The following is a 15,767-nucleotide window of genomic DNA, read 5'->3' on the forward strand; positions in this document are numbered from 1 at the left end:
AGATGCCAAATCCAACCACTTTCATGTGGTATTGGACAGAAAGGAGGACTTTTTTTTCCCTCCATTTGAAAATGCGGACGTTATCAGCACCACTGTCTAATTCCAATCAATGCAAGTCATCAGAATCAAATACACCAACTTATATTCTTGTCTTCATGAAAGAAAGGAATCTATGTGTGTTAAACATGCTTGTATTATCATTAAACACCATTAACTTGTTAACAAAAATTTCTCTTTCATAAATAAATAAATATAAATTATAAATAGGAATGAGGTAGATCTCCTCGACTTGGTCAATTGAAAAGTAGCTCACCTGCAGAAAAAGTGTGAGCGCCCCTGGTGTAGTCGTTAGCTTTGACACACACGGTTGTACAACACCTAAAGGGCAAACAGCCACAACATTAGCCCCCTTCAGGTATCTCGTAAAATGTTGACACATAGTTGTACAACACCTAAAGGGCAAACAGCCACAATATAAGCCCCCTTCAGGCGTCCTGTAAAGTTTTTAATTTCACAAAATGGGAGGGACATGGCAATTTTATATCTTTGGCAGTAATGTCAGAGGTTTAACAACTCTGTGGACTGGAATAGTGGAAGTTTATCATGACAGACTGGGGCTGGCCGGTTTTGGCAAAAATAATAATCACGATTATTTTGATTGATATCGAAATCACAAATAACAGGGTTATTCATTAATATGAACACACGAGAAACGTATTTTTCGGAGTATAAGTCGCACCGGAGTATAATTCGCACATGCCAAAAATGCATAATAAAGAAGAAAAAAAATATATATAAGTCGCACTGGAGTATAAGTCGCATTTTTTGGGGACATTTATTTGATAAAACCCAACACCAAGAATAGACATTTGAAAGGCAATTTAAAATAAATAAAGAATAGTGAACAACAGGCTGAATAAGTGTACGTTATATGACGCATTAATAACCAACTGAGAACGTGCCTGGTATGTTAACGTAACACATTATGGTAAGAGTCATTCAAACAACTATATAACATATAGAAAATGCTATAAGTTTACCAAACAATATGTCACTCCTAATCGCTAAATCCGAGGAAATCCTATACGTCTAGTCTCTTACGTGAATGAATTAAATAATATTTGATATTTTACAGTAATGTGTTAATAATTTCACACATTAGTCGCTCCTCAGTATAAGTCGCACCCCCGGCCAGACTATGAAAAAAACTGCGACTTATAGTCCAAAATATACGGTATTGTCTTTTTTATGTCATAACATTTTATAAAATGTTCATTGTTAAATGTAAAAAATCCTCACATTTATTGGAGCAATACATCTTTAGACAATTTTGACTAGTATTTTAAGTCAAAGCGTAATTGTGTAAATGTATCAATAAGCGCTTTTAAGTACATAATGCCTGTGTAAGGTACTTTTTTGAAACCTTTTATTTTGTTAGCAGAGTCGGACCGGATATTGCGCAGAGCGCTGTTATAGTGATGGGGGAAAGTGTGCTAACGAGTAAGGAGGCGACATGAGACTGTTAGAATCGCGTATCAAGGTGCAACCGCCGACCTGTTTGTACATTGATCTTGCATCGATGATGTTGTTCACAACACAAGCAGATGTTTTGGGTGTATGGATTGTTCTTGCTATTTTTAGTTTCCTAGTTTAGTTGGTGTTTCAAGTGGCCGTCCCAACATGGTTTAGTTCAGTATGTGTTTTGTGGATGAATGTTCCCAAACAAATGTTCCTTCTTGTCACGATGACATATTTGTACAGTTTCCTTGATAGTCTGTGTTTAACAATGGAAGCGGAACATGTATAACCTTACTTTTTCTATTGAGTTCAGTGATTATTTACAGGCATACTAGCGCTGTGTAAAAAAAAAATAAAAAAAAAATAGCAAGGGTGAGGTCCCAAACTTGTAGTAGACATGGTCTTTTTTTCACCCAGACGCTCACTCATCCGTTTCATCATTATAAGCATGCACGTTGCATGGCCTATTCATCGTTTTTTGATTATTATTTTTTTAATGATGGTGATAGGCCAAAATTGAAATTGTGATTAAAATTGTCCAGCCCTACTACAGACTCAGCTCTATTAGCCTTTTGAATTAAAAGCAATAGTTGGTCTCGGACAATATCTTGCTTTGCTGCTCAATTTGAAAGGGAAATTTGTATTTTTCTGCTGGAAATAGTGTCCTGGACACGTCGTTTGTTGTAAAAATCCCTGCAACTTGTGTTTCAAAACAAAGTGCGATAATTCACCGCAAAGACCGAATAGCGACATCTGTGTTTAATTCATGGACCTTTTTAAGTGTCCTATTAGAAGCAGTACAAGTTCATTTACAATGGGACATTTACCGTAAATGCTTTGGGAGCAGTTTAGCATTTTAAATTTAACAGGGTGACTCAAAAAAAACAGAAGCCCTAAAACATGTTATAAATCCTACTAAGTAGGGTTGCACATTATATATGTTATAAATTTAGCCGATGATATAGCTTTAAATAATGTCGTTATATTTGGTAAAGCATGTTGGTGACCCATTCTAACCGAGTCGCGACGATCGAACCAACGTGTCCCGAAAGCAATGTCCCGCCACAGTGCACAGTCCATTGGAGGACCAGGAATAGGTGAACATGCTATACACTACACATCGTGGGAAGATACAATAAGCCAGGCTAATCGCTAGAATAGCGCTGTTGAATACAAACAGTGGTGGGCAAATATTTACAAATGGTGACAGTATATAGTCAATGCAACGACAGTGGTTACATCGATACTTTTTAGGATCACATTTTTTGGAAAAATGTTATTGTTTACAAACTTAAGAAATTATTTTAGGGCAAAAGCCTAAATTGTTGGATATAATTTGAATATGTAATTCATATCATTACACCACTATTCTGGGTTTTTGTGTGATTATAATTGTGATCAAAAATATAATCATTCAATGATGTTGAACATTTTAAGTCTCTGTATCAGCATTGGTATGACCAATACTGCCCCTGTTACTACTTGGTATTGAATTAATACCCACATGTGTAATGTCACCCAAAACTATTGAAACAACAACTAAAACAAAACTAAACTAATAGTGACAAAATGTCACCACATACGTCAGCAGCCAAATTAGGAGCTTTTATAGCCTGTTTTGAAATGGTTCTATTATCATTTACATAGTAGATAATATACCATGAGTCTATAATGCTTATCTTCAATGCTATGGGCCATTTAACTTCAGTCCGTGTACAATAATTTCCCAAAGTTTTAGGTATCTTGGTCGCTTTGCATTAAAGTCTTTCCAAAATATGCTCCAAATGGGCGTTCGAGGCAAACTTTGCGCTTAAAGTTGTCAGTTACTCCAAACACATTCAGTATGGGGAATTTTGATCTAAGTATTGTCCCATACTCTTTGAACTTCCAATACCAGTCAGAAATTTAGCTTTTGGTTGGAGCAAGACAACCCAAGAAACTTTATTTCAAAATGTGCTTGGACTCCAGGGTATCACTTTTGTCAAACGTGTTTTTATTGAGGGCCACTTCTCAATCATGGCTGCCCTCAGAGGAGTATCAGTAAATACATATTAATATAAATGTACAATTACACAACATGCTCGAATATAATAAATTGACGCAGCAGGCCACGTAAAAGGACAGTGGCGTGGTGTGCCATTATTAAACGGTGCGGCGGGCCAGGCCATGGTAAATGATGCGGTGGTCCACACCAGATTAAAAGACTAACAATGCAAAATGATGCAGTGGGTCGCATTAAATGATACAGCAGGCTTGTTAAATGATGCAGCAGGCCAGGCCACATAAAATGAAGTAATGGGCCACGGTAAATGACTCAATGGCAGGCCATTTTATTTAGCCTGTATTTATTTAGCCGCTTATTTAGCGGTAGGCTAGTTTTAATGATTTGGCATACTAAATGGTGTGGCCAGGTCCTATGTGGCCCAAATGCTGCAGTACATCGCCGTAAATCCTACAGCGGGCCACTCAAAATAATCCGGCAACAGGCCGGGCCACTCAAAATAATCTGGCAACAGGCCTGGCCACGTGAAATGACAAAGTGGGCCAGGCCATGTAAAATGATAAAACGGGCTATAGACAAATGATGCTACAGCAGGCTATTTTGAGCTACATGGTGGGCCATAAATGATACGGCCCCGGGGTTTGAGTTTGACACCTGTGTGTAATGCGTCCACACTAAATAACTCATCGGGCCGCTTAAATGACACGCCAAACCACATAAAATGACAGTGCGTCTTGAGTTTGACACATATGTGTTAGAGAATCAGGCCTCCATGCAAACTGTATTTTCCTTTTGTTGAAAAATACCTTTTGGGAAAGATTTCATACACAAAAGATTTTATGCACACAATTGCATACTCTGAAAAAGAAAACAAATTTCATTATCAGATTTATTCATTTTTTGGGGTCACTCTGTATATTAATAGATAATGCGGATGTGTTCCCCCTTCTTTAACATGGCAGCCTTGCCCTTCAGCGTATTGTCCACTTCTGTTGCCATGGTAATTTTCCGTCATCAAAAAACAACACCCACTTGAAAGCACGGTGCACGTGTGCTTCCTAAAGGCCGAGTGGCTCTAGGCTGCAGGCAGGGTCAGTGTTGGCCAAGCGCCGCGCGGCTGCCCGCCACGATCTACCCACGCTGCTGTGCTGCCCGACTGAAGGCCTTGTGACTCTCTCATTGCAGGCAGACAAACGGGCACACCACAATGCGCTGGAGCGCAAGCGTAGGGACCACATCAAAGACAGCTTTCACAGCCTCCGGGACTCTGTACCTGCCTTGCAGGGAGAAAAGGTTGGTAGCCCCAATAGTGGTACAGAAACATCCCAGAGTAAGGTATATATACTTTTTTTTTTTACTTGTCTTCACTGTTTGTTCAATGTCACTCACATCATGTTAAAGTGTGGGAATAGTCAATAAAAAGTGGGGGAGAAGGCGGTGGAAGCTGCATGTCTAACTGCTTGGGCTAGCATCAGGAAGTTATTACGGGGAAATGTCGCTGCTCACTTCCTGTTTTGACATCCACAACATAGACAGTATTACGAGAGCGCCCCTCCCCTGGAAACCAGTTGGGTGGGTGGTGTAGTGCGATGGGGGAGGCTTGTTTGCTGTGGGAGCCGCCTCAGAGGTCCCTGTGGGCCGTTGCACAGCCAACATAGAGCAGAGTGATGAATATTAGGGCCAGGCCACTTTTGGGATGTGCTTACTCCAAAACTCCAAGACTAAAATGTCACAATCTTCTAAATTGGAGACGTCATGCTAATACTCTTGTCCTGAGTCAACAATTTGATGATAAAGCACAATTGTGGCTAGGGGTGTTCCGATCCGATGTTGATGTCTTATCGTTAGATAATCGATTTTTAGATGCATCACAATTCGGACATGGAGGTTTATAAAATCGATTAGTAAACATCAATAATCAATTTATTTATTGTAAATAAATTCATGCAGATCATTTTAAAATGTGTCTGACTGCAGCGAGCCGCCTCACCGAGAAATCCGACCAGCTCCTTTACTATAGGGTACTTATGCTCCAGTTTGTCACACATTTCCATTAATTTTATAAATGTGATGGGAATTAATTTAACTTTTTGTTATTACAAATGCACTGTTTTTAAAAGTCACAATTAAAAATGTCTATTTAGTGAAATTAAAATATATGCAAAACTGCATCAAATTAAAGATGTAGCAATAATAGTTTTTTAATCGAATCGTAGCTTTTGAATCATATTCGAATTGAGGTTAGGGCTGGGCGACCTGGCCTTTTTTAAATATCGAAATATTTTTATGCCATATCGCGGCACACGATATATATCTCAATATTTTGCCTTAGCCTTGAATTAACACTTGATACATACAATCACACCAGTATGATTATATGTGTCTACATTAAAAATATATTTTTCATACTGCATTAATACATGCTCATTCTAAACTTTCATGCAGAGAAGGAAATCGCAACAAAAAAAATCACTATTTATTTCATACGGTGTTCTGGAAATGTTTGCCTTGACATTTTGATGGTGTGGGCGTGTGGCACCAAATAGAGATGTTGAGATGCGGAGTAATCATTCTTCAGGGGGTGGCTTTTCAAATGGTGCTACATATAAGCAGTAATGCTACTTTTTATAGCAACGCTTGAAGCCAAACCTCCGCCAGACGATGGACCCCTGGCTGTTTTTCTCGGGAATTATTTCTTCTTTCATTTGTTATCAGATTCGCACCTTCTTTCTCTCGTATTAGCACTCACATGGCCCTGCTAGAATCACAGCTAACGTTACCAATGCTGCTACCTCTCTGCTCCGCAAGGGCATATACATATGTGACGTATGTAAGTGAAGTGAATTATATTTATATAGCGCGTTTTCTCTAGTGACTCAAAGCGCTTTACATAGTGAAACACAATATCTAATTTTTACATTTAAACCAGTGTGGGTGGCACTGGGAGCAGGTGGGTAAAGTGTCTTGCCCAAGGACACAACGGCAGGCACTAGGATGGCGGAAGCGGGGATCGAACCTGCAACCCTCAAGTTGCTGGCACGGCCGCTCTACCAACCGAGCTATACCGTATATATATGTAAGAAGGTGCACTTGTTTTCTGTGGGAAGGACAGACAAGAAAGAGCGAGGAGAGCCTGTAGTGTAATGCCAGCAGCTAAAAGCAACTGCGTGAGAACGTATACTCGGATATCACGATATGGTTATTTTCTATATCGCACAGAGACAAACCCGCAATATATCGAGTATATCGCTACGTCGCCCAGCCCTACGTGAGGCCTCCAAAGAGTCCCACCTCTAATTATCAGTCCGATACCAGTAAAAAAGCAAGTATAGGATGATATTTTCTTGCATCTAAAAGGTTCGATACAAGCAGTCCTGCAGCATGCTTACTTGTCCAATACAGGACTGCCAGCCGATGTCTAAAGAGCCTCTAAAAAGCACACAAGGTTGCTCTTTCCATGTATTTTAGGCTACTATGAGCTTGGAGGTACACGACACATAAGCACACATGCTAAACATACGCAATAAGTTTCCTCGATTGGACAGTATTGCAGTGTAAAACAGCACATTTGTCAATGTAAATAAGTATCAAATAGTTATAGTTGCATATTACTTACACATTCAAAGTCTCTAAGGCAGAAGCCGATTAAAGTATCCAGTAACACACGTGTCAGTATCATTCAATTTACAGTGTTGTGTGCATAAATCAGTGGATTATCGTGACCAGTAGGTGTCACCAAAAACAATTACCACTCCACTTCAACAGCATAAATCTATCATATGGTTTGTGTTTTTTATATCCAAAATTGTTTTTGTTTAAAAAAAAAAAAAAAGTAATTTCACTTTATCAAGCCTTTTCGAACATTCCACACTAAAAACGATGAAAGTATGTATCATGATTTCTGCTGATATCGTATCAACCAATTTCCAAGGCTCCAATATCGGTATTGGAAGTGAAAAAGTTGTATCAGGACACCCCTAAATGTGACCAGATTCAGAAGGGACACACACAAAAGATCAAGATTTTAAAGAATGTGAATGAAAGGCCAAAACTCATAGCAGCTGTGTTCGCATGGTCATGGTTAGTTTCTTTTTAAAAATGCCTATGTTTTCTGTGGACATGGCCTTGGGAACCCTGTGGTGCTTGTTGTGTTGGGCTGGATTTACACTTCACTGTTCAAAAGACCCAATTCTTATGTTGTTTTTGTTCCTTCCATCTAGTCCAAGTCCAGATGTAAATCGGTGGAATAGCACATGCTCACATTTGAATCAGACTTTGTTCAACTGAAAATTAAATACAGATACAGGCCAAACATTTGCCAATGTGTCTATAGCAGGGGTCACCAACCTGACGAATCGCCATCGACCACGAGATCTTTGGGGCCTTTCCGGGAGATTCCAAAATATACTGAAAATAAATGCATAATCACGTGTGTGACTAAAATACCTGCCATACAGGCACACATTCTAACCCTCGACCACGCCCCCAAGTCTCGCCGCTCGCCAGGCTGGCAGTCTCCAGCTCAGTCTCAGGAACTCGCACACCTACCTGGGTTGCGTGATGTGTGCGTCCCCCAAAAAACATTGCGCTGTGGAAAAGCGGATCGTCAAAGGGGAACTGCACTTCATAAAACAATTAAAAATAAAAAAGTAATAATTTTTTGATCATTGAAAATCGTTGTCTGACAAGAACATGTCTTTCTTTTTTATATTTCCTAATTGCAAAAAAACGCTAACGAGGTGGCTAACAATGCAGGTTATGGGGGTTTGATCTATTACCCATATACAGCTCTCTTAAAACATCCCAAAAAACGCCGTCTATGTTTTGTATACACACTGTAAATATATATAATGTAGTAACGGGCACAGTCATAATAACATGTAATATGTACTGTACTTTGGTTATTTTAAGAATGGGTGGAACATTTATTTTAGAAATTTCACAGAGCACATCACATTGTTCGCTTTTTCCTTCAACAATAACAACGACTACTACTCATGACAGACTTCATGAGAGACAACAATTACTTTGGGATAAATAATGAATCTTATATTTTTGAGCCTGCCTGTATATAAGGAGTTTGGGCTACAAGTTTTAGAAGCTACGTGATAAGCAGATCCAGCCTAAGTGAAACACTAAGCATCATGTACCGGAGCAAAATAGCTAGGTGCTCACCAGAAAGGCAAACTATGAACCTAATAAAACAATTTCTCACTGTACAATGTCTGTTTTCCCCAGGACACTGCCTAATGGGATGTTTATCTTTCAGCTCAAGGTTTGTGTTCCTAGTTTAGATAGTGAATTCACCATAATCCTGACATGCCAGGTAAAACAAATAGCTAGGAGCAAACAAGCATATTGTCGCGCTTCCTTGCGATGTCTTCAGGACAAAATTTCCCTTCACAATTGACTAAAATCTCGGTTTATGACCCCAATCTACTATAAAAGTGTGAGCTAACTTTTACTAACCCGAAGGCAATGCAGCAGTTCAATATGTCAATAGCTGCATAAGCCAGTTACCACTGTGTGATCACAGAGCAGTGTTTCTAAAAAGTAGATCCTCTTATACAGTAATAACAATGTCACTACTACTCGGTTAGTATGCAAATCACAGCATGTAGATGGAGGTTTTTAGATGAAAGACATGTGCTCTTGTCAAGAAATTGGAATCAGCAAAATTCCTCTAAAAAAAAGTGCAGTTCCCCTTTAAGTCTTTCTACAAAATAAAATAAAATAAAAACCCCAATATTGCCATTCAGAAAATTGTTTTAGATGGAAATACGGTATATGTGTGTGTGTATATATATATATATATATATATATATATATATATATATATATATATATATATATATATATATATTAGGGGTGTAACGGTACGTGTACTTGTATTGAACCGTTTCAGTACGGGGGTTTCGCTTCGGTACGAGGGTGTATCGAACGAGTTTGTAAACTAAAGTCTTAGCAAGCTGCTCTGCAGCTGCTTCTGAGCAGTGAGCACCCAGCATTGTCCCGCCCACACAGCCATCTGATTGGTTACATACAAAGCCAATCAGCAGTCCGTATTCAGAGCGATGTAACAGCCAATCAGCAGTGCGTATTCAGAGTGCATGTTGTCAGTGCTCCGGCGTAGAGATATGCAGATATGTGGTTAGGAGGTGAGCAGCTGACATCGTACACTCCCCAAATGATAAAAAACTCTTCCCAGTCACAACTATTACAAACATCATTCTGTTGACCTTCTAGAAACTTAAACTGCAGCTCAGCTCGCTCATAGTTGAGGTGAAGGCTAATTAGCTTTTAGCATTACGTTAGCTCATTTTGCTGTGTGTGTGTTTGTGTGCGCGTGTGTGTGGGCGTGTGTGTGTGTGTGTGTGTATAATAAAAGTCAACTACAGGCTTCCCAAATGCTGTAATAAATTAAGCATGATGAGTTGACTTGAAACTGTTTAATGTTGCACTTTTTATATGTAGAAGAAAGGTTCTGTCATTTTATTTAATCAAAGCAACAACTTGAGGCAGTTTAATGTGGATTAACGTGGGTAGAATTATTATAGTGTTCCCATTGTTAAAAGGAAATAGCCATTGTTTACAAATTTGGTAAATAAATAACCCAAAAATTTATATTTTGTTGTTCTCTTACTGTACCGAAAATTAACCGAACCGTGACCTCTAAACCGAGGTACGTACCGAACTAAAATTTTTGTGGGCTTAAAAAGGTTGGTGACCCCTGGTAAAGAGATGTCCTCGATTAATTTGCACAATTGGCCGTGACACATGTGCATGTAATTTGCATGGACATGTCCATATTTGCATTTGAAAATAAAGCACATTTTCTGGCCGAGTGTATGGAATTATTGGCCAGACTGAACACTAAGTCATCACATGTACTCATCATTGTAAACAAACATGAAGTATAATCAAGTATATACATGTTTGGGAACCACTGCTATGGAAGGAAGAGAAATTGGAGGCCAAACTAAGCACCATGCCACATATACATTGACCAAGTACAAACACATGTCAACAGAGACGGCGACATTAAGACAGCAGTGTAAATCCATCCTTAAATGAAATGTAATAACATGCTTATTGTTGTGATGAACAGGTTCAAGAGAACAGTGGTACCTCGAACTGTACGAAAACCCAAACAATCTTTACCAAAAGAAGTGATGTACAGTCGTGGTCAAAAGTTTACATACACTTGTTAAGAACATAATGTCATGGCTGTCTTGCATTTCCAATAATTTCTACAACTCTTATTTTTTGTGATAGAGTGATTGGAGCACATACTTGTTTGTCACAAAAAACATTCATGAAGTTTGGTTCTTTTATGAATTTACTATGGGTCTTCTAAAAATGTGACCAAATCTGCTGGGTCAAAAGTATACATACATTAACATGCATTCTCAATTTTGGTGATGTACAAAAATTACAATTGACTCAAATTAGCTTTATGGCATGGCCTCTTAACTTCATGTGAGTGATTATGATTGATGACACCTGTTGACTTCTCTGAGCCCATTTAAATAGGGCTCATGTGATGCACTCATTAGACTCTGTTACAAAAAACGACAATGGGAAAGTCAAAGGAACTCAGCACAGTTCAGAAAAAAAAAATCACTGACTTGAACAAGTCAGGAAAGTCACTTGGAGCTAGTTCAAAGTAGCTTAAGGTCCCAAGAGCAACTGTGCGAACAATTGTTCGTAAGTATAAAGTGCATGGCACAGTTTTGTTACTGCCACAATCAGGAAGAAAACGCAAGCGGTCACCTACTGCTGAGAGAAAATTGCTCAGGATGACCAAAAGTCAACAAAGAATCACCAAAAAACAGGTCTGCAATTAATTGGAAGTTGCTGAAACACAGGTGCCAGTGTCCACAGTCAAGCGTGTTTTGCATCGCAATGGACTGAAAGGCTACCATGCAAGAAGGAAGCCCTTGCTCCAGAAGTGACACCTTAAGGCTTGTCTAAAGTTTGCTGCTGATCACATGGACAAAGATAAGACCTTCTGGAAGAAAGTTCTGTGATCAAATGAAACAAAAATTGAGCTGTTTGGCCTCAATACCCAGCAATATGTTTTGAGGAGAAAAGGTGAGGCCTTTAATTCCAGGAACACCAAACCTACCGTCAAGCATGGTGGTGGTAGTATTGTGCTCTGGGCTTGTTTTGCTGCCAATGGGACTGGTGCTTTACAGAGAGTAAATGAGACAATTAAAAAGGAGGATTGCCTCCAAATTCTTCAGGACAACCTAAAATCATCAACCCGGAGGTTGGGTCTTGGGCGCAGTTGGGTGTTCCAACAGGACAATGACCCCAAACTCACATCAGAAGTGGAAAAGGAATGGCTAAATCAGGCTAGAATTAATGCTTTAGAATGGCCAAAGTCCTGACTTAGACCCCATTTAGAACATGTACAGAATGCTGAAGAAACAAGTACATGTCAGAAAACAAACAAATGTAGCTGAACTGCACGAATTTTGTCAAGAGGACCAGAAGCTTGCCAGAAGCTCGTGGATGGTTACCAAAAGCGCCTTTTTGCAGTGAAACTTGCCATGGGACATGTAACCAAATATTAACATTACTTTATGTACGTATACTTTTGACTTAGCAAATTTGGTCACATTTTCAGTAGACCCATAATGAATTAATAAAAGAACCAAACTTCATGAATGTTTTTTTGTGACCAACAAGTACAGTGGGGCCAAAAAGTATTTAGTCAGCCACCGATTGTACAAGTTCTCCCACTTAAAATGATGACAGAGGTCTGTGATTTTCATCATAGGTACACTTCAACTGTGTGAGACAGAATGTAAAAAAAATCCAGGAAATCACATTGTAGGAATTTTAAAGAATTTATTTGTAAATTATGGTGGAAAATAAGTATTTGGTCACTTCAAACAAGGAATATATCTGGGTCTCACAGACCTGTAACGTCTTTTTTAAGAAGCTCTTCTGTCCTCCACTCGTTACCTGTGTCAATGGCACTTGTTTGAACTCATTATCTGTATAAAAGACACCTGTCCACAGCCTCAAACAGTCAGACTCCAAACTCCATTCTGGCCAAGACCAAAGAGCTGTAGAAGGACACCTGGAAAAGAATTGTAGACCTGCACCAGACTGGGAAGAGTGAATCTATAATAGGCAAGCAGCTTGGTGTGAAAAAAAATCAACTGTGAGAGCAATTATCAGAAAATGGAAGACATAGAAGACCACTGATAATCTCCCTCGATCTGGGGCTCCACGCAAGATCTCATCCCGTGGGGTCAAAATGATCATGAGAACGGTAAGCAAAAATCCCAAATCCACATGGGGGAACCTGGTGAATGACCTGCAGAGAGCTGGGACTAAAGTAACAAAGGTTACCATCAGTAACACTACGCCGACAGGGAATCAAATCCTGCAGTGCCAGACGTGTCCCCCTGCTTAAGCTAGCGCATGTCCAGGCCAGTCAGAAGTTTGCCAGTGAGCACATGGATGATACAGCAGAGGATTGGGAGAATGTCATGTGATCAGACGAAACCAAAATAGAACTTTTTGGTATAAACTCAACTCGTCGTGTTTGGAGGAAGAAGAATACTGAGTTGCATCCCAAGAACACCATACCTACTGTGAAGCATGGAGGTGGAAACATCATGCTCTGGGGCTGTTTTTCTGCTAAGGGGACAGGACGATTGATCCGTGTTAAGGAAAGAATGAATGGGGTCATGTATCGTGAGATTTTGAGCCAAAACCTCCTTCCATCAGTGAGAGCTTTGAATGGTTGACCAAATACTTATTTTCCACCATAATTTACAAATAAATTCTTTAAAATTCCTACAATGTGAATTCCTGGATTTTTTTTTTCACTTTCTGTCTCTCACAGTTAAATTGTACCTATGATGAAAATTACAGACCTCTGTCATCATTTTAAGTGGGAGAACTTGCACAATTGGTGGCTGACTAAATACTTTTTTGCCCCACTGTAGTTGTGGTCCTTTTATTGAGAAGGTAGTGCGTTCCCTGACATGCTCTTTGGCTTGTAAAACCTGCAATGTCACAAGGTGACGACGACGCGCCATCATGCCCGTAAAAAAGTACAATAAAAAATTAAAGGAGCCAAATTTAAAAATGTGGCCAGAAACGGTACTGCAATCCCGGTCAAAATTTGGTGGCTGACTAAATACTTTTTTGCCCCACTGTATGTGCTCCAATCACTAAATATTAAAAGTTGTAGACATTATTGGAAACTCAAGACAGCCATGACATTATGTTCTTTACAAGTGTATGTAAACTTTTGACCACGATTGTATGTAACCCTAGATAACCCATAAATATTAACATTTTATAGAGAATATTAGTCTTACGTGCACAAAACAATTCAAAATATAAATGACTGATTATAAAAATATGCACATTTAACATCACTGTTTCACATTAATTGAAAACCCTTGATGGCGAAGACAATAGGTAGAGATGGATAAGCCAAGCGAACGCCTCAATCGTACTTTACTACCAGTTCTTTCTTGAATTCCACAGTGTTTCTCACCTTCTTTATCAAGGTGTTGACAACTGCAACTTTCTTTGGATCCATGGTGGATCATCTTGCACAGAGACTATTGATGCGTTCCATTAACCTCAGAAGTCAGAGATGAAAACATTGCACGAAGTCAAGAATGTCACATCTACAAAAGCTATTCTTGCGTTTGCCTTGTCTAAATACCAACAACATCTGGACAAATATGCGCTCCCATCTAACACGGCGGATGAAGAAGAGACAAAAAGATGCCATAGATGGCGATGCAGTACACATACAACACAGGAAAAAAGGTTATTTACACTAAAATAACATTACCATTGATACACATCCAACACTAAAGTCAGAAGTGTAATAACGTATTGTTTACATTGAAAGCAGCAATCTTTAAAAGCCAACTGGTGAGGACTCTTCGAATTCCATTTAGAAAATTTGACCTCTGGGGGGCGTTCCGGACTAAAAACTTAGAAATTTAGAATTTTTAATACAAATTGAACGCAGCATGAGTCACCAATTCTTTGTTTAGGCAAACTAGTTAATTCAGCGCAATAACTGGGAGAGTGTGACGTTCGTTCAAAACCGAATCCTACGCACAGCCGAGGTACCACTGTATTATTATTGAATAGAGTTGACACAAATGTAATGTGTTAATGTTGCTTATGTGTGAAAATGTGATGAATTTTCCCTGCACACTTCACTTCACTTCTCCCAACTTTTGCGTGTGTCACTAACAGCAGTCTACCAAACAGGCGTCTCGAGCTCAAATCCTAGACAAAGCCACAGAGTACATCCAGTACATGAGGCGAAAAAATCACACACACCAGCAGGACATCGACGATCTCAAGAGGCAGAACGCCCTGCTGGAGCAGCAAGGTAACGACACACTGTGTGGGTCCACCACTAAGGCCAAAAATAACCTTAGTTCAGATCAAAAAATTCATTTTTGACTGTCTTAGATTCAGTTTCATGCCTTACTAGTGGACCAGCCAGGACACCTACCTTATGTTTGGGTTATTGTCAACATCATAAATGTTTTTTTCCCAGATTTGAATCTATTCATGAAATAAAATAGAAAATTTTTGGTATCACTGGAAAAAATCCCTTAAAAGTGGGGGAAATGTGTTAGTCGGTCAAAAACGTCAGCTATCCGTTGTTACTATTGCTTATCAGTGTTTTACTCATTTTTTACATTGTTCATGTCATTTGGCGCTACGGATGGGTACCAAATAAATTTCTTTTATAGAGGGCTGACTAAATTCTGTCTGAACTACCGGTATTGATTCACGTAAAATATTTCGATATCTTTGTTGCATGTGACGAGGGCTGCAACTAATTACTATTTTAATAGTCATCCATTATCTTAACGATTAGTCGACTAGTCAGATTATAAAGCGTCCACATTCAGTGGTTTTGATTTAGCCATCAGAATTTAAATTAAGCTTGACTGTTTTTTTGGCATGTGCTTACTTTCAACAAAGATGACGATTCATAGATATTCATCTATATTATAACTATGCTGCTCAATAAGCTGTTACAAAAAAAACCCATTAAACTGTTGTCTATTTAAAAGTGATAGGAAAAGTGCAAAATAAAACAATTTTTTCATGTAAAAAAAAATAAGGACAGTTAAGAATCAGCGATAACAACAAATGATAAAAAAAACTAACATGCTCAAAAAGAAACAAGTTTTATGATATTGTGTTTAAAAAGCTACAAATTGATATAATATGG

At 38.9% G+C, this 15,767-nt stretch overlaps 1 protein-coding gene across 10 annotated transcripts in view; it reads left to right on the top strand.

Annotated features, from left to right (window-relative positions):
* The window catches only part of LOC133542258 (protein max), a 38,504-nt gene that overhangs the window by 15,917 nt on the left and 6,820 nt on the right, over positions 1–15,767 (top strand). For 3 of the 10 annotated variants that reach the window (XM_061886204.1, XM_061886206.1, XM_061886208.1), the window contains 2 exons: positions 4,706–4,813; positions 14,786–14,909. In XM_061886204.1, coding sequence (XP_061742188.1) covers positions 4,706–4,813; positions 14,786–14,909 — 232 coding nt within the window. Of the gene's footprint in view, positions 1–4,705; positions 4,856–14,770; positions 14,910–15,767 lie in introns of all 10 variants that reach the window. The other 7 variants (XM_061886202.1, XM_061886205.1, XM_061886207.1 and 4 more) reach the window with 3 other exon arrangements.

This window comes from Nerophis ophidion, linkage group LG24 (genome assembly GCF_033978795.1).
Source record: "Nerophis ophidion isolate RoL-2023_Sa linkage group LG24, RoL_Noph_v1.0, whole genome shotgun sequence".
Lineage (NCBI taxonomy): Eukaryota > Metazoa > Chordata > Actinopteri > Syngnathiformes > Syngnathidae > Nerophis > Nerophis ophidion.